Source organism: Candoia aspera, chromosome 7 (assembly GCF_035149785.1).
Source record: "Candoia aspera isolate rCanAsp1 chromosome 7, rCanAsp1.hap2, whole genome shotgun sequence".
NCBI classification, from domain to species: domain Eukaryota; kingdom Metazoa; phylum Chordata; class Lepidosauria; order Squamata; family Boidae; genus Candoia; species Candoia aspera.
In genome coordinates this window covers 34,911,026-34,929,964 of record NC_086159.1, presented here as the reverse complement: position 1 = coordinate 34,929,964, position 18,939 = coordinate 34,911,026, and the positions used below count along the sequence as shown (strand labels likewise).

Sequence of the window (18,939 nt, the reverse complement as noted above, 5' to 3'; positions counted from 1 at the left end):
GCCAAGGTGTGCCCAGGACTATAGGCACATTAAGTGATGCAGTAACATAAAGTTGGATCCACTCAGTGTGGTCTCCCTTTGTTAGTTGCAAAGGTTCTGTGAAACTTCTAATCGGCCCTGCCTTGAGGGGCTGGCCGTCAATGGTCTCAACTCCTATGGGACGTGGCAATTCTATGGTCGGGATATTGAGGTCTTGTACAGTCTGTACATCAATAAAATTTGTGGAAGCTCCGGAATCCACGAGGGCCTCTAGCTTGACCTGGTGCTCTGGGTTTACATGCATTATGATTGGTAAGTAGTAAAAGGATTGCCTGGAATCCTCAGAATGAGCCCTTCTTAATTGATTGATGGTCTCCCTGCTGAGCTCTGTGGAGGGAGACCGACAGAGTTTCCCTTGTTGGAAGTTGAGGTGGAGGTGGCTCTTGGTTCTGCTGCTTGCCCTGGGGCTCTTACGGAATTTGCTTGGCTTCTTTCTGGGCAAGCTCTCACCATGTGCCCCTGGACTCCGCAGTAGAAACAGAGGGTTCTGTCTCTCCTTCTCTGTCTCTCAGCCTCGGAAATAAGCCTCCTGCTCGCCCCGATCTGCAACAGCTCCTCTGGTCCTGAGTAAAGAGATGCTGCAGAGAGAGCTGGTTGTTGTAACTGCTGTAGCATGGCTGCTTGTAATGTGTTGATCTGGAGATCTACTTGTTGTTGATGTTGTTGCAATGCTGCTGCCAGTTGTTGGATGGCTTGCCGAATTTCCTGGTTTTCCAAAGACATTTTCCCAAATGTCTCTTCCTTTTTTTTTTTGTTCCTCCCTCTTTCAATGGGAGTAGTTGTGTTTGTTAGGAATGATGTCCTAACATTCAGGAACCACGCTGAGACAAGGAATAGGTCTCTAGTGTTTTATTACTGCTACATTAGACAGAAAATCCTAACAAACTGAAGAAGCGTGGGAAAAACCCAGACAGATAAACCCCAAAAGTCAAGGCGGGTCTGATCTGTGTCTCTTTGAATGGCTGCTTAACTCCTCAGTACTACGCATGCGTTTTCCCCCCTGGATAGGGGCCCCCTCTGCTCACCATCAGTACTCATGACAGATACAGGGCCAGCTATACTACCAAGACAGCATTGGTCACACTTGTGGATAACCTTTGGTTGGGATGGGATTGGTGTGTCTGTCCTGGCCCTTCTGGATTTCTCGGCAGCTTTTGATACCATTGACCATGATATCTTGCTGGACCATCTCCAAGGATTAGAGGTGGGAGGCGCTCCTCCTTTCCCTGTGGGCAGTACCTGCCAGTGCTGGAGGAGGAGGAGACGTCCAGTCCTAGGCCCCTAATGTGGATTGCCTCAGGGCTCAGGTCTTTCTCCCCTCCCATTTAACATATATATGAAGCAACTGGGAGAGGTCATCAGTATGCTGATGATACCCAATTGTGCATCTCTACCCCATGCCAGGCAAGTGATGCTGTTCAGGTGTTGTCTCAGGGCCTGGAGGCTGTAAGGGCCTGGATGGGAGAAACTGGCTGTGACTGAAACCTAGCAAGACGAAGTGGTTGTGGGTTTTTGGCCCCTCAGGGTCAGGAGAGTTGACATCTTTGACTCTGGACAGAGTAACACTCCTCCAGACAGAATTGGATTTGCAGCTCCTGCTGGAACAGCAGGTGGCTGCCATGCCCAGGGGTCCTTTGTGCAAATTCATCTTGTGCACCAGTTGCACCCATTCCTGGTCCAGGAAGCTTTGCTCACAATCACTCATGCCTGAGTCACCCCCCTCCCCTTTGGATTATTGCAATGCGCTGTACATAGGGTCACCCTTGAAGGCCATCTTGAAGCTCAACTGGTCCAGAATGCAGCAGCACATGCAGTTTTGGGTACCCTGTGGTTCACCTGAGTAACACTACTGCTACGTGAGCTGCACTGGTTCCCAGTTGCTTTCTGAGTGCAATTCAAGGTGCTAGTTATCTCCTTTAAAGCCCTACATGGCACAAGGCCAGGTTATTTACAGGACTGTCTCTCCCTGAGGGTATCTGCCTATCCTACTAGTTAGATAGGATGGGCGCACTCCAGGTCCCCTTCCTTAAATGTTGTCACCTGATGAGACTTGGAGGTGCGTCTTCTCAGTGGCCGCCCCAGCCCTTTGGAATAGCCCCCACCTGAATATCTACTCTTTTAGCCTTCTGGAAGGCCGTGAAGACGTGTCTATTTCTCCAAGCATTGTGCTGGGATGGCAGTTGAGTGGGAGGCTTTTTGATCTGGTGTCTGGGGGAAGGGTATTTTTGTTTTTATCATTGTTTTTTATTGATTGTTGTGAGCCTCCTAGAATCATTATACAAGATAGGCAGACATATAAGTTCTGTATTAGCTATACTGCTGCAATTAATGCCGATGGGGAGGGCAACATATCATAATAATGGATATTTAAGAACATAAAATTCCTTTCCAATATGCCATGTCTACATGGAATTAGCATTCTGTAGTCTTCCTTCAGCCGAGTCACTGTAAGAATGCTCTTGTCTGATCCAAAACCTGAGGTTACAGCTATGATTTCAGATAGCAGAGCAAGGCTAGATTTGTTCCCTTCTCCAAAAGTTCTCGCTGCTTTCAAGAAGCTAATGATTTACTCTAATTTCTGCACCTATGAACTTGATGGATTAAAGCCAAAATTATTTTGCTGTCAGTGATAATCTAAATTAAAGAATTCTCAGGAGAGATTGCATTACTCTGTTTAGTAGAGTTGTTTATTTTGTACCATCTTAAGTTAATGGCTGCTATTGTTTTTTGTTTGTCTTTCCTTTATGAATTAAGTTAAGACTGTCCTTTGTGAAGGTGGAGTTCCACAGAGGCCAGTAGTATTTGTCACTCGTCCAGAATTAGTAAAAAAAATACAGCAGAACCTATACAGGTTAGAAAATGATCCAGGATGGGTAATTATTTATGGCATGGCTGGCTGTGGAAAGTCTGTTTTGGCAGCAGAAGCTCTACGTAACCATTGTCTTTTAAAAGGTATTTATATCTTATTTCTGCTAATGTAGCATTTAGTTCACATTCACAGATTATTGAAGATTGTAATTTGCCTCCAAATTAGAATCCACTTCAAACAGAGGTTCCAAATTAGTTTTGAACATGTTATATAATAATCATATTGTGCCCAGATAAAATACAGTACCAAAATATAATTTTTGAATATGAATAATAGAGGAAAGAAGTAATATGTATCAGCTGTTGGTTATTGCAAATGTTAAGAGTCAGTATCTGACACAAAAGAATTCTTAATAAATCACATGTCTTTAAGTCACATGTCTTTAAGTTTTGTATTTTTCACTTGCATAGCATAATAGACATTAAAATTATAAACATAGATTTTCATTTCATTAAAAACACTAATATACTAAGTAACTACAGGTAGTCCTCAACTTATGGCAATTGGGACCCGAATTTCTGTCGCTAAGTGGTGCAGTTGTAAAGCATTACCGCATCGCTTACTGATGGTAATTCATGCTGTCCCAGTTGCCATTGTTAACTGAATCCCATGGTTGTTAGCTGAGGCAACTTCCTGCCCACCACCAGTCAGTGGGGAAACCGGCAGGAAGTTGCAAATCCCAGGCAGGCAGACAGGTAAGTGGCTGCTGTTGGGGGGGAGGGACGGGGGGTACATGAGAAGCACACTGCAGGGTAGGGAGGGCAAGAGGAAGACATGAGGGTCAGGAAGGGTGTGCGAGTGGCAGGCGTGGCATGAGCACAGAGGGGCTAGGAGAGGGTTTGTGCGTGAGAGAGACCCCAGCGACCTGTGACCTTCCCTGCCAGCTTCCCCATTGACTTTCCAGGGAAACCAGCAGGGAGGGTTGCAAATGGCGATCACGTAATTGTGGGACGCTGGAACCCAGTCATAAGTGTGAACCAGTTGCCAAGTGCCCAGATAGCAATCATGTGACCGCAGGGGTGCTGGGATGGCTGGACCTCTGAGGACTGGTCATAATCATCATTTCTTCAATGCTGTCGTAACTTATGTCACTAAACAAATGGTCGAGGACTACCTGAGTTAAGGTTGCATCCCCAACCAAGGGAATAAACCTGCCTGCCTTCTTGAATTTCTACGCCACCAACTCCAGACTCATGGCAGTTTACATAGTAAAATATATTCACAATATCCTGTATATATTTGCATATAAACCCATCTGCGTAGAAGCTGACCCTCAAATTTTTAACCAAAATACCATGAAAAACACCACCCGCAGATATGCCAACTGTGAAAATTAAAACACGAAAATTTCAAGGGTTGGCTTATCTGCAGGTGGCACATTTTTCATGGTATTTTGGTTAAAAATTCAAGAGTCTGGTTACCTACAGCTGGGACTATCCACGAATATATGTATATAAGTATTACTGTACATATTCGCGGGTAAGTCCAGCCAGCGATAAGCTGAACCCAACTTTTTGGGTGTATTTTGGCACCTAACATTCTCGGCTTATCAGAATATACAGTAATACAACAATAAACAGAAAATAAACCCTTGCTTTCATGAGAGCGGTTCCTCCATTCACGATGTTTTTCTGAAAGAAAAAAGAAAGAGTAACAAAAAAGTGGCCTTGCCTGCCAAACTCCTGTTTTATTGCTCAGTAGAATCATATCTTGGGAAAGGAATGGAACTAGTTTGTCACTGTCTTCTTCTAGAATGTTTTTCCTACTTCTGGGTTTTCTGGTGATCTCCTTTTTGAGCACAAATCAGTCACAAACTTGCTTACATTTTCAGCATCAGCCAGAGTTAGTCAAGTGCTGCAGACAAGTGTAAAAACAAAGGGTATAGAATTACATAGCTTGATACATGTAGTATTTTGGGCCTCATGGAGCCTTTTAATACTTAGATGTTTTGTGCTATTGTTGTAGCAGCAGTAGGGTTCTATAATTTGACTGTGCATATGCTCCTTATAAAGGAGGCAGCCTGTGCTCTCAAGCCTTTCTTATGAAAGAAAAAGGAATGGCTAGGGAAGATGAAAAAGCAGATGAAAGCACTGATTGTCACTGTTCAGTTAACTTTTTATAAAGCCTAACCTCAATATAATTGGGGATTTTTTTAAGGCTCACCAATGTTCACTAATATGTTTTAATTTCAACATGCATCTTCTTCTTAGATTGCTTCCCAGGAGGAGTGCATTGGATTTCTGTTGGAAAACAGGATAAAACAGGACTATTAATGAAACTCCAAAATCTTTGTCTGAGATTAGACCAGGACTTCACTTATTCACAAAGGCCACCATTTAATATTGAGGAAGCAAAAGATCGCCTTCGTTGGTTGCTGTTGCGCAAGCACCCAAGGTAGTGTCAGTAGAACAGAGATGAATTTGAGATCTTTAATTTTAAATCAACTTGACTAGAATTGTTTGTTTCAAATTCCTGCATTTATAGATGTTTCCAATAAACGTTCTATGTTACTTAAAATTCTAGCGTACACAGTTTATAACAAAAATATTAGTGAATTGGTTCCATATGAAGCTAATAGTTGTTAGTCTGATGTTTTATTTATATAATCATTGCTTTACATGTATTCTTTCATTGAAAAATAATAAAGGCAGGATAGAAAATAAATAAACTTTGGAATCTAAAACTTGATTAACAGGGATCCTGAGTTAAAATCAACAATGTTTTATCTTCTGCGTAAGTGAATTTCAAACTTTTTAGTATCGATCAACTTAAAGCGTAATTGCTTGCTTTCTGAAGTGTATTGACTTGATTGTTCAGGCTTTTAAGGTACATGGAGCCAGTTTAGCATAGTAGTGAAGGTGCTGGATTAGAAACTGGCAGACCATGAGCTCTAGTCCTCTGTTAGGCACAGAAGCACACTGGGTGACTTTGGGCCAGTCACTCTCTCAGCCCAACCCATTTTAGAGGTTTATTGTTTGTGGGGAGAATAGGATATAAATCTAAAAATAAATAAATCCTGATTTATTTGAAAAATCAGTCCAAATTATCAGTTCTGTCTGCTGTGCTTTATTAATGAAAGATGTTACTAAGAATGCATCCATTCTTTCCTTGCTGATGTGTGAAAAAATGATGAGAAATTCCAGAAAGAGAACAGTAGAACAATACTGAGAAATAGAATTTTGAATGTGCATGATCGTATATGCTTTCTAAATATTCAGACTTTAGATTTTTTTAAAAAAAACTAATAATTTTTATTCCTTCTTGGCTTCCCCTTTCTTTTATTTTATCATAAATTAAGCCTGAATGCCAAGATTACCTTGTGTTTTTTTAAAAAAAAGTACTGATCTGTACGGCCCGTTTTGATTAAAGAAGAAAACAAATTTTAAAATGATTAAATTCAAGAATGTAACAGTATTATGAAGCATATAATTAAAATGCTATACAGTGCTTTGGACTTGATCTTAAAAAGGGCTTCAAAACATGAAAATGTGAACATACCACCTATCTGTACATCTTAAAACAGTGCTATTGTTTTCTGGAATTGCATGGGCTCCTGTTTAGATGGGAATACTTCTAAAAAAGGAAATGTACTGTTATGTATGAAGAACCTTCTTAAAGTAGATGTGCTATTTAACTTCAAGCTTACTTTTTTTTTTTGTAATAGATCTCTCTTGGTACTTGATGATATTTGGGATTCCTGGGTTTTAAAAGCTTTTGATAATCACTGTCAGATTCTTATCACCAGTAGAGACAGGAGTGTAACAGATTCTGTAACTGGTAAGGGTTGTATTTTCCACCTCTTATCCCCTGCTTAACCTACAAATTTTTATTTCATTTATTTCATGTATGTTACCCTTCATAGTGGATGACTTCTATTGCTATTATTCCATTAAACCTTATTAAGAGCATACAGTGATACATCCATTATATTAAGCAGAAAAATAGTATTGTCTTAGGAAAATTATACAATATCTATTAGTAGTTGTGACAGAGAGACTGGAAGAGGAAAGGATTATCTTGTTAATATTATTTCCTGTTTAATTTATAGAAAATAATCTGAATAGTGTATCCTACATATTGAGATTTTTGGGGAAAATTAGAAAAATGCATCTTTAAAAGTTCAAAACAAAATATATTCTGTAATAAGTAAAGCATAAATGGGAAATAGAGAAGGGTGTACAGAATTCTGGAAACTAAGAATAACTTATTCAGCTTCCTATGGGTATAAACAATTCCAAGCTCTTTTAGGAATGATATAAACAATATATAATCAGTCATACAATCATATAAATATACAGTGCAACTGAATAATGAGTATTACCTCCTTTTAACTGTATAAAACTTGTTAATATGGAACAGGTATATAAGAAAACGCTGATAGAATATAGCCTTAAATATAGCCTTTTCCTTAAAGGTCAAAAATTAATGGAAATAATTTGATCATGTAACACACATTGTTGTTAACATGACCCCAACTTTCTGCTTATTTTTTATTCCTGTAAACCACTCAAACTGGTTTACAGGAATAAAACAATATACAAAACATAAAACAAATCATAAAACACAAGAATTAAATACATTCTATTAAAAGAAGAATAAATATCTAGGCAGTTCAAATCAGTTTAAGAGTTAAAAGCTTGGCTATTCTCCTAAATGTTGGGAGACTTAGGTTGAAACACATCTCTAAGCAGACGTATAGCTTAGAGCAGCCTTGCACGACTTGTAGAGGGGAAAGAGCTGCACTGATACATTTTAAATAATCATGGGCCACAAAGAAATACCTGGTGCCCCAAGCAGCTATTTGGTGGCTAGCAGAGTGGTGGCAACGCTGGAGCTGGCAACAGCAGGAAGCCTGGAGGTGGAGCATTGGAGGTGCCCAGCAGAGTGTTTTTTAGACATTTCCCCGATGAGAGGAAGAAAAATGTACACTGAGGTATTTATGTTAAAGTACTGATTTAAGAAGCTTTGCAGTTTTGTTCATACCAGTTTCAGTGAGTTATGAATGCAGCTTACTTACTCCTATTTGTTATATTGCATATATGAGAGTCTTCATGGCTATATCAGTATACATACAGCTGTAGATTTGGACATGCATATTTACATTCCAGATGAACCATACAGTTTTTAAATAGTAGATAGTGATGATTTGAATGCAGGCCTTGAGATTTCTTATGTGTGCTGGCTAAAAATGGATATTCAAAATTGTGACAGTTCTAAGAAATGCATAAATTCCCCTCTGGGTCTTTTCCCATTTGTATCTAAAATGGAAAAAGCATCTCCTGACAACATCTCATCCCCAGCCCATGGGTGAGACAAATTTAAATCATTTGGTTCCAGTGTGAAATTTGCCCTCTTAAGCCGAGAGCATGCAACAACAGCTACAAGTTGTGTAAAATCTGTTACTCTTTGCCATTTAATTATATTGGAGCCAAAGTCAGGTGATCAGTAGGAGTATTATATGGGTATACTCTGTCCTATCCAGTCCATATTCAGCCTCATATGCTGTCATTTGGCTGTTGTCTCCCTGACAACAGCATTGGACATATAAGCACCCAAAAGATCAAATTACTTGCTAGGGCTTGAAATGGTATAACAGGTTGAAATAGCGAAACAGTGGAATGATGGAATGAACCCCATCCCATCCTCACTGTCTCCCAAACAGAGAACAGAGAATCTAGAAGTTGGTACTATTACCTGTGTAAATGGTATCCTAAGGAAAAGTGCTGCTTGTGACTCAGGTCTTTTCATAATTCCACTCTGTTGTTATTGTTGCTGTCTATTCAACCTTGGTGCAGGAGGGAGGAGCACAGGAAGGAGTCGTGCAACCAGACTGTTCCAGTGAATTCCTGTTCCAGTGTCATGATTGGCGGATGACTTTTTAAATGCCAGTTGGTGTCCTGCAGAACACAGAAGGCAGCAAAGCCTGTGGGATAAACCAGTTGCTTTGCTTACCTGCATTGTATGTGCATCGGCAGGACAGGACTGTTCAAAAGTGAATGAAAACTGAGGCAGGACAAGGATCGGCAATGGAGGCAGCAAACCTCATGGCAATATTGTTTTTGCAGATTCAAAGATGGGTGGATAGCACTTTAACTGGGCAGTGGAGAAATCCTTATTTATGCTTTAAATCAAATATTTTCTTTCTGCTCCTGTATTCAGGCAATAAATATGAAGTTTCTGTGGAAAGTGGATTAGCACATGAGAAAGCACTTGAAATATTATCCCTGTTCGTTAATATGAAGGTAACAGAGCTGCCAGAAAAAGCTGATCATATTGTAAGAGAATGCAAAGGTAAACTTTTTCATTTTACGCTATGAGATGCTGTATCAAAAAAGTAATAGTAGGTTTTCAACATACCTGTAACTGTATAAATGCTAATTTAAAATTGTAATTATTTTTAATTTTTATATAACCACACTCCTAGTCGTTGAACAACTTACTTAGTATTTTTAAATTTTAAAAAGGCAAAGTTACTTGGGCCTTGTTTGCTATTTTAATTTGTATGATTTGCCATTCCAGAGTTTCAGTATGTGTTCTAGTAACTAGAAAATATGAGAAATAGCTTATTTTGTTTTCCATTTCTTGTACCACATGCAAAAATTGTTCCTCTGGAAAATATCTCAGCACTTCATAGACTATGAAGTTGCCTTACTCTTGCAGCCTTCCTTAAACTCCTTTTGCGTTTCCTTCTTTGCTTGCAGCTGGCTTCCAAGGCCCAAAGCCAGAAAGGAAGAGACTGCAAATAAACCCCGGGAAAGTTTCAGCTTCTCAAATTTCATATTTTTTAAGGGACAGAAGTAATAATTCCTATTCTGGAATGGATATGAATGTCCTTAAGTGTATTTTTGAGTACAAAGTTGAAAAGAGTTATCATTTCCTCTGAAGGGGAATGGTTAGGGATTTTTAACATTTTCTCTTGATATTTTTTCCCAATAACTGCTTCAAAAAGCAGTTTGATCTCTTTTTGTTCAATTTTACTTTTACCTATTATTATTACTATTACTTACTCTATTTTAGGTTCTCCTCTTGTGGTATCATTAATAGGAGCATTATTACGAGACTTTCCCAATCGCTGGGAGTATTACCTTAGACAACTTCAAAACAAACAATTTAAAAGAATAAGGAAATCCTCATCTTACGATTATGAAGCACTTGATGAAGCAATGTCCATAAGTGTTGATATGTTGCCAGAAAATTTTAAAGTTTATTACAGAGATCTTTCTGTCCTTCAAAAAGATGTTAAAGTGCCTTCAAAGGTAAAATATATTTTAAATTTAGTGTTTTCAAGGTAAAACATGATTTAAGGTGCTAATGGTGATTGAACATAATTTTATATTACAGTATTAAAAAACTGGACATTTACTAAAATGTATTTCTGAAAGAATCCTACTTCCAAGCATTATAAAGAAACCTGGTTGCTGTAATGGTAACCATTTGTGAGCACATTTCCATCTGTCTTATAAACATGGCAATTATTACTAATTTGTAGTCTGAATCTCTTCTCCTTCAGTGCAAGCTCAGAAGTGAGTCTGTTTCAGATTTGGCCATCAGGTCATTTATAGGCATTATGCAGCTTCCACAGAGCTAGTTGTGCAGGGCTGGTTATTAGTTAAGATATAGATAAAATATATTTTAAAATACGGTTTCTTAATAGAAAATCTAACTGAATGTTGTGGTTACAGAATAATATTTACCGTCTGGAAAATTATTGATATGCATTTATAAGATTAGGTTACATTCATTCTTCCACTGAAATCAATAGGATTTGTACTGTATTTAGTAGTGCATACTTCAACCTAAGAATGAATAAGGTTGCAACCTTAACAGTATTTAACTTCATTATACTTGCTGTATAAATATCTAAATATTTTATTATATATGTTAAACATTTTTAAAGTCATTTAATTAAAAAGTTTATTAGGGTTTCTAAGTTTCTCCAAAGCAGAAAGTAAATAACCCTATCACAGTATAAGTTTTATCAGTACATATTAACATTTACAATTTTGACAATCACACCTCAGAGTCCTTAGTTTGCTTATAGTCTACGAACATTATTCTTGATTCCCTGTATATCTTTCCTTAGATATTAAGTATCTAAGGAAAAATTATGAATATTAGCAACTTAATATGCTAGTTCATTTCATTTCTGAAATCAGAGTTGCAGATTTAAATTTGAGATTATTTTATAGCTTTTGTTTTGATTTTACAAGGACAGTCACCATTCTCTTAAGAATAAAGAAATATTCTTTTAAATGCTTATTTTCAATCAATATGTAACAAAATAAATAGCACAGTGAACAATTTTAGGGAATTGGAGATAGACATACCCAGGATTTGCTTGTATATTGTCTGTGGAATAGTTTCCATACAAAGAACCTATCTTTTTAGTACTTGACAAATGAGATCTAATTGTGTTCTCTTGAATTTTTCAAATTATTTCTACCTAATGAATGGAAAACTATCAACCCCATTATTGTTTACATTCACCTATTTTTGTATGTTTGTTTGCATGTTAGGTATTCTGCATTCTTTGGGATATGGAGACTGAAGAAGTTGAAGACATACTACAAGAATTTGTCAACAAATCTCTCTTATTTTGTGATCGAAATGGAAAATCATTCTGTTATTATTTGCATGATCTCCAAGTTGATTTTCTTATGGAGAAGAATCGTTGTCAGCTTCAAGTATGTCTTAATTTTGAATAGTGGTTTATTTAGGAAGCCAGGTATATTTTAGTCAGTATACAAAATCCATTCATAATATAACGTTAGAATTTATTGTCATGCAATTGTTCTTCCTGTTTTATATTTATTAGTGGCAGCATCTAGCTGACCTTAGCTGATCTCAAAAAGTTAAGGAAGGACAAGCCCGGTCAGCATTTAAATGGGAGATTACCAGGCACCACAACTGTAACTAGACTGGGCACTTGGAATAATGTTTTGGAAAAAGGCAAACCACTTTCATAGTGCTGCCATATGTAAAATACACACATGGACATATATAATCAATAGCTAAACTCAAAGGAGGCTTTACCTTTTAGTTTAATATTAATTCATCTTTTCAAACAGTTTTGGACTTGTACTCTATAAAATCTGTGTTTTTATAGTGTCTGTGGGAAACCTATTTATTAATAGATGTTTGTGATGTGGGCTAGCCATGGGTCTGTGAAAGCAAAAAGAGAGAAAAACACTCCAAAACAAAGGTGCGGAGATAACACTTTAACTCTGATATGCAGTTTAATGAGCTATGGGCATAGAATGACAGGAGAGGGGGTTAAGATTATTCAGCTAGAATTCATGCAACAATGTTTAAACATGAAAATAGGGTTCAAAGGGCTAGAAGGATAAAAGTATAGATTTGATTAGATTCGATTCGATTCGATTCGATTCGATTGCTTGTTAAGGGAAGACTACCTGTATTGAAGAGTAGAAGTCAGACCTTCCAGGTGGTGAACAGAGATTCTCTTGATTCTTTGATTCTCTGATCCTGCCTGCTAGAACTCTTCTTGGTAAAGCTAGCCTTGGTTTTATTTTGATCAATGGTCCTTCTTCCTAAGATGGGTATTGGCTGTTTATGTGAATTTAGTCTACTTAATAGCTGTGAGTGCTTGCTCTGGGTTCAACTTTTCAGAATTGAAAACATTGACTTGCCCTGCCTCCAGTGCCTGTTAGCACTACAAGCTTGGAATACGGTGCGTACCTGCATGCAGGCAAGCATTCAGGTTGGAGTTAAAAGGGCTAGACATCAATGGGTTTTGCTTTTAGTTTCATATTAGAGTTCCCTGACTAATCAGAGCATAACAACATACTTACCTTGTGAATAGGGCAAGAGAGATTACTGAACTCTGTTTATTTTTATAATAGTGTAACTTTTGGGGATTTTAATTCAATACACTGTCACAAAGTAGAGAAACTATTTTAGGTTGAATGCCATTACTGTATTAATAAACATTTAATTTTTGTAGGAGCTACATAAAAAAGTAGTTCATCAGTTCAAGAAATATTATAAGTGTTATATACCTATTCCATCAGAGGAAGACTGCATGTACTGGTGTAATTTTCTGGCTTACCATATGGCAAGTGCCAATATGCATGATGTAAGTTGCACTGACTTTTATTTCTATACCCTTGTATGTAAGAAAAGAGTTTCTTTCTAGGGGAATCAATTTAACTTTCTTGTGAAACTTTTGTAAAGAGTTTTATGGTATTAAATGAAATATATTTTTGTTTCTATGCCTGCAATTTTTTCTGTATGAATTTTCATATGCATTTCTTGAAGTAAAATATTTTGTCCTTTGATTCAATGAGGAATCAAACAAATGTTTGCATATTTCACTAATGTCATGAATAAATGGTAATTTGAATATAATAGATTCTATGAAAATTGAAATAGTATAGAATTACAGTCTAAACATCTTGATTTAACATTTGCAGATATAATATATTATTTATTAAAGTAATAAGTAGTAAATATGTTATTTATTTACTAAGTTACTAGTCCAATTTCTAAGGCCGTCCATTAGCCAAATGACTAATACGTTAGATCCTATGAAATTAGATCTACAGCAAAGGCTGATGAGTCATTTTGCATATAAGAATAATGAAAGAAAGTAGTATTTCTAAACCTGCTTGTACTTTGTGAAGGAATGTTGGGATTATAAATCATTCTTCTCCCTAAAAATATAATGTTATGTAACAGTTTAAAACGTTGTTGAATATAACATCTTTCCTCTGCATTTTTTCTTACAGGAGCTGTGTGATCTCATGTTCTCACTAGATTGGATTAAAATGAAAACAGAACTAGTAGGGCCTGCTCATTTGATTCACGAATATGTTGAATACAGTGAAATACTGGATCAGAAGGTATGATATGATAATATGTAAAATAAATTATAATTACTGTTTGTTCGATTTTTATAACTTACCAGCTATCTTCCACAGTTCTCTGCCAGTTAAAATTATGTCTGGTTTTTTTTATTTAGTTTGGTCTAGTGGTTAAGGTGCTGGGCTAGAAACCAGGAGACTGAGTTCTATTGCCACCTTAGGCATGAAAGCCAGCTGGGTGACCTTGGGCCAGTCACTCTCTCTCAGCCCAATTCACCTCACAGGGTTGTTGTTGTGGGGAAAATAGGAGGAGGAAGGAGTATTAGGTATGTTTGCCGCCTTGAGTTATTTATAAAAATAATAAAGGTGGGATAAAAATTAATAAATAAATAATAAATTGATGTGTGACTTGATTGATGAACATAAAGCTCTTTTCCTCTAAGGATATTTTTAAACAATGATTACAGTATTTTGTTTAGTTCAGGTTCTCTGAAATTATTTTGTAAACAAAATAAAATGTCCCTCCTCCCAATAAGTTTATAATTATAAATTTAGCACTATGAAAAAAAGAACAAAGAGAGGGATGGAAAAAAGGGTAAATGCATTCATACAACCATTGATAATTCCATCTAATCCTATTTTCCTTGCTAAATCATTATCTACCACCATATTTATTCAAAAATATTTCTTATTTACAGGATACTAATGCACGTGAAAATTTCCAGGAATTTCTGTCCTTGAATGGGCATCTCCTTGGACAACATCCATTTCTAGACATTGTACAGCTGGGTCTGTGTCAGCCAGAAAATTCAGAAGTATATCGACAAGCAAAACTGCAAGCTCAACAAGAACTTAATAAAGGATCTTTTTATGTGGAATGGATGTAAGCATATATCTTTTTTCATGTCTTTTTCCAAATCTGTCAAACAGATAATTGAAATATTTGATTCCAATTCAATAGCAAACTTTTTGTGCGTGCAATTTAAAAGGTATATTCTGTATTTTAATGCAGAATTTTATCCAGGCTTTATAGAAACTGGCTGCTGAAACTCCTTTCTGTTTTTCAGAATATTTCAATACCAGTTTTGTAATGCAAGACACTGAATTTCTGGTTAAGGAGAAATAGAAAATGCTTGCTGTAAGCACAGATGCTTTGCATTGACTGAGTACTGACTTATTTTCACATTGCCTAGGTTTAAATAGGGAGAATATTTTAAGCGGTTTTTCAGAACTGTGGTTTTAGCACAAATAAGGAGGCTGCAGAACATGGAATAATGGAATTAAATTAGAAGATATTTATTTATTTATTTATATTTCAAATTTCCATCACCGCCCATCTCCCCCGAAAAGGGAACTCTGGGCGGTTTACAATCAAAATTGGATTCCAATTGATGTTCGAAAACGGTAGTTTGAAAGTGGAACCAATTACCTAAAGAGATAGTGGGATGGATTCCTGCACTAAGTGGGGATAAGACTCAATGGCTAAAGTGACTCCTTCAGCTCCAGGATTCCATAGTATACTGCTGCTTGCTCCTGTGGAAGCTCTTTCCAAACTCAAGTCCTAAATTCAGTGTGATACATTTCATTTATGCCTAGTATCCCTATAGTAGGAAGACAGATTACTCAGACTACAGATGCATGGTAGTCAGTTGTACATCTATTTTAATTCTGTTTATTCGTTGAGACATGTATGTATAGTTTTACATGGAATTAAAATAATATATACCCAAGAAATGTAGAGAAGTGAAGTAACTGCTGATAATGTGAAAAGTTCAGTTCAGTTAAAAAAGAACAACTTTTTTAAAGCAACTCTTGGGGCCTTGAAAATCAGTTATTATTTTAGGGACTACAATTCTTCAAAAATAAAAAAATTATTTATATATCATAAGTATGTTTGCGCATGTGTTGTGTGGCTTGTTATGTTTTGATAAATTGAGGATGTTAATATAAACCTCATCTTAAAAAGATAGTGAAATAATACCTTTCTTATTTTTCTGTAACCTAGCAATAAAACATCAGTGAAGAACATGTACCGTTTGGTTGTGCATCCACATACAGATGCCGTTTACCATGCTTGTTTTTCACAGGACCAACAAAAAATAGCTTCATGTGGAGCTGATAAAACTTTGCAGGTAAAATTGTATCAGATCAGCAACAACAACAAAGTAGTAATCATATTCTGTATCAAATGAATACTACATAATATTGTTATTATCTTATTTTCAAATTGGTCTTTTGTTATCAATTGTCCTGCCCTATTCTCAGCATTTTGTGAATGGTGCCTTGGATTTATAGTTTTCCTCTGTCTTTCACCTTCTTTCTTATAACATAAAATCCATTAAGGAAGGAAAGATAGAATAGTTGCACAGTTTCTTTGACTGGTAACGTAAGGAGCCCTCCAGTTGGATTATTTGTAATGAAGTGTGTACTGTGGTGTGGCTTTGTGGTCTATAGCACCGTCTGGCTCCTTGCCCCTAGTTCTTCCTCTTTCACATGTGAGGGATAATATGCTAAGATTCTAATTCTTATTTGGGGCACAGTTTATAAATTATCCAGTGATAGTAAATGGTGGTTTGCATTAATCAAATGTAGCAATTACAATTTCCCTAGGAAAATGAAATACCAGCCTAGAAACCAAATTGACTGGTACAATATCTTCTTCTGAAAAAAAGAGGAAAAGAGAATAGCCTGAGTTGCAAGCAACCTCAGTGTTCATTCTGGTCATCCCTTTTGTATTCAGTCCACATTCATTTAACATCCATTCATTCTTAACTCTTATCTCTTCTTGTTTACCACACATGCTTCTTAAGTAATCAGTTTCTCCCACATTCATGTTAATGTTACGTTTCTCCCTACATAGCCAACTCTAACATCCATATAATAAAATGGACAGAAAATGCTCTTACACTTAGTCATTATTGCTTTTTTTTTAACAATCATTCCTTGCAAGATAAACATTCCTCCATTTTCCCATCTTTAGTAAACATTCTACGATGGTACATAAATTCATCTACTTGCCCTGATTTTTCACCTTTTGTATGTAACTTAAAATTGTTCAGTTTATTTTCCCTGTCAAACACAGCTACAGTAGCTTGGTCATGATGTAGTCATTTTCAGATCCATACTTCACACTGAATCATACATTTGATATGCACTGTAAATCATTTGGGTTCTGTGCCATCATATGCATGCAACAGTATATGTTTATTCACCTCCCCAATGAACATACCTGTACTATCTTCAGAAGCATACCTCATACATTTATTCATAAATACAATACAAACCATGGGAACATCTTACATCTTTGTCTTGCTTCTTGCTTGGTGTGAACCGTGAGCTAAATATTTTTAATCATATACAGTTCTTACTGCATTCAGGAGCCAACCTTCAACTCCATAGTCATGCAAAACATTTAGTAGTTCAAGCCTCTTCACTTTATCATAGACTTTCACATTGTATAATAAATATTCTTGCACTGCTCAGTTGCTTGGTGAAGAGCAAAAAATCTTGTCTGCGCACTAGCCTCCTGGCATCAAGTATCACCACATTTCCTAAATTTTGCTTATTTCACTTTTCATGTCTTTTCAGTCAGAATTCTGCCAAAAAGCTTTGTAGAGACACTTAACAAACTGATTCCTCTGTAGTTTCTGCATTTACACGTTACCTTTGAATGGGGGAAACAATAATGGCATTATTCCAGTCATTTGGCACACATTCATTTTTTATTCATGTGCTAAACAGCTCATAAAGCCACCCCATAAGCAATTCACATACATATTTTAATATTTTTCCAGTTATAGAAACTACACCTTCAGCCTTGCTATGTTTATTTATGACTTCATGAACTTTTTTTGTGAACATTAACATTTATAGTATTTGTTTCAATTCTATCCTTTCACTTATTAGTATCATTCCCCTACAAATTTCTATAATATTTCTTCCAGCATTCCCACATGTCAGTTTCATCCAAAATCATTGCAGACTTTTAATTCCACTTATTCTGCTGGAGAGTCCTTATTAACGCTTTTGACTGAGTTCCAACACATTTTTAAAATTTCCATTAAAATTGCTGCATTTGTCTGCCTCTTTTATTCTTAAATGTTCCTTGCTCTCTTTCACTATATTTTTCTAACTGTATTTCTCTTTCTCTGTATACTTCAGTACCATTCTCTCAGCCTCATTTTTAGTAGCCTCATTACTGTATATGCATTTTTTTTCACATTCACAGCACTTGTCATTTCATCATTCCATCAAGCATCCTTTTTCATAATTCCTTTCAGCATAACTTCAAACACTTCTCTGGCACTGTGTTCACTTTGTTCCAAGCAGCTTCCACATTCTCTTTCCTTATGCCTACATTCCATTCATTCTGTTGGGACAGAAATCTAACCCTAATGTTTTTTCATACAGAACCTGTATTTTCTCTTCATGAACTCATTCAATGTTCATTTTAATTTCTTCTTTCTTTTTTTGCATGTCCACTTTTTTCCTCAAGATCCCCTTTTGATACTACCAAAAATGGTCAGTCCCATATTCAGAACCTTATCGCACTGTATCCTTCACTGATTCTTTGTCTTTTATCATAAAGAAATCATTCATAGCTTTAGATTTATTTTTGTTCTTTTGCCAGGTATACATATAAATAGAATTGAGTTTAAACCATCTGTCTGTCTGTCTGTCTGTCTGTCCATCCGTCCATCCATCCATCCAATCTACCTACCTATCTATCCTGACTTTATTTTTTTATTTGTTTTCATTTCAAGGCAATGTACATACCTAATGCTCCCACCTCCTATTTTTTCACAACAAGAACAACAGAACTTTTTCTAAGAAATCACTAGTTACTATTCTCATTCTTCCTTGGAACATCAAATGGCATAATTATTGAAGAAAGATGGGCTCTTTTATCACAATCCCAACCATCCATTTTAATTAAAAATGCTTTTATTCTATATGAAAAGTAAAAGTAAAGCAGTAACCAGATACAAAATTAAATATTAATACAAAATAAAAACTAGACTGAACAAAAAGAAAAGTAGTGCAACAAATATACAACAAATTTCTTATCTTAAGGAACACCTTAAAGAACATCTTAACGGTTTAATGTCTTAAAAGTTTAACAACTTAAACTTTCATCTCGTGAAATCATATTGATCAGATTTTTCACAGCATTGGTAAAATTCATATGTAGAAATTTCACACATTTCT

The 18,939-nt window shown here is 36.3% G+C and overlaps 1 protein-coding gene across 2 annotated transcripts in view; it reads left to right on the top strand.

The window, feature by feature from the left end:
• APAF1 (apoptotic peptidase activating factor 1) overlaps nucleotides 1-18,939 on the top strand; it is a 53,532-nt gene that overhangs the window by 4,339 nt on the left and 30,254 nt on the right. For both annotated transcript variants that reach the window (XM_063308708.1, XM_063308709.1), the window contains exons 3-12: nucleotides 2,794-2,991; nucleotides 5,119-5,302; nucleotides 6,573-6,685; nucleotides 9,068-9,199; nucleotides 9,926-10,164; nucleotides 11,425-11,592; nucleotides 12,873-13,004; nucleotides 13,657-13,770; nucleotides 14,430-14,614; nucleotides 15,737-15,863. In XM_063308708.1, coding sequence (XP_063164778.1) covers nucleotides 2,794-2,991; nucleotides 5,119-5,302; nucleotides 6,573-6,685; nucleotides 9,068-9,199; nucleotides 9,926-10,164; nucleotides 11,425-11,592; nucleotides 12,873-13,004; nucleotides 13,657-13,770; nucleotides 14,430-14,614; nucleotides 15,737-15,863 — 1,592 coding nt within the window. The remainder of the gene's footprint in view (nucleotides 1-2,793; nucleotides 2,992-5,118; nucleotides 5,303-6,572; nucleotides 6,686-9,067; nucleotides 9,200-9,925; nucleotides 10,165-11,424; nucleotides 11,593-12,872; nucleotides 13,005-13,656; nucleotides 13,771-14,429; nucleotides 14,615-15,736; nucleotides 15,864-18,939) is intronic.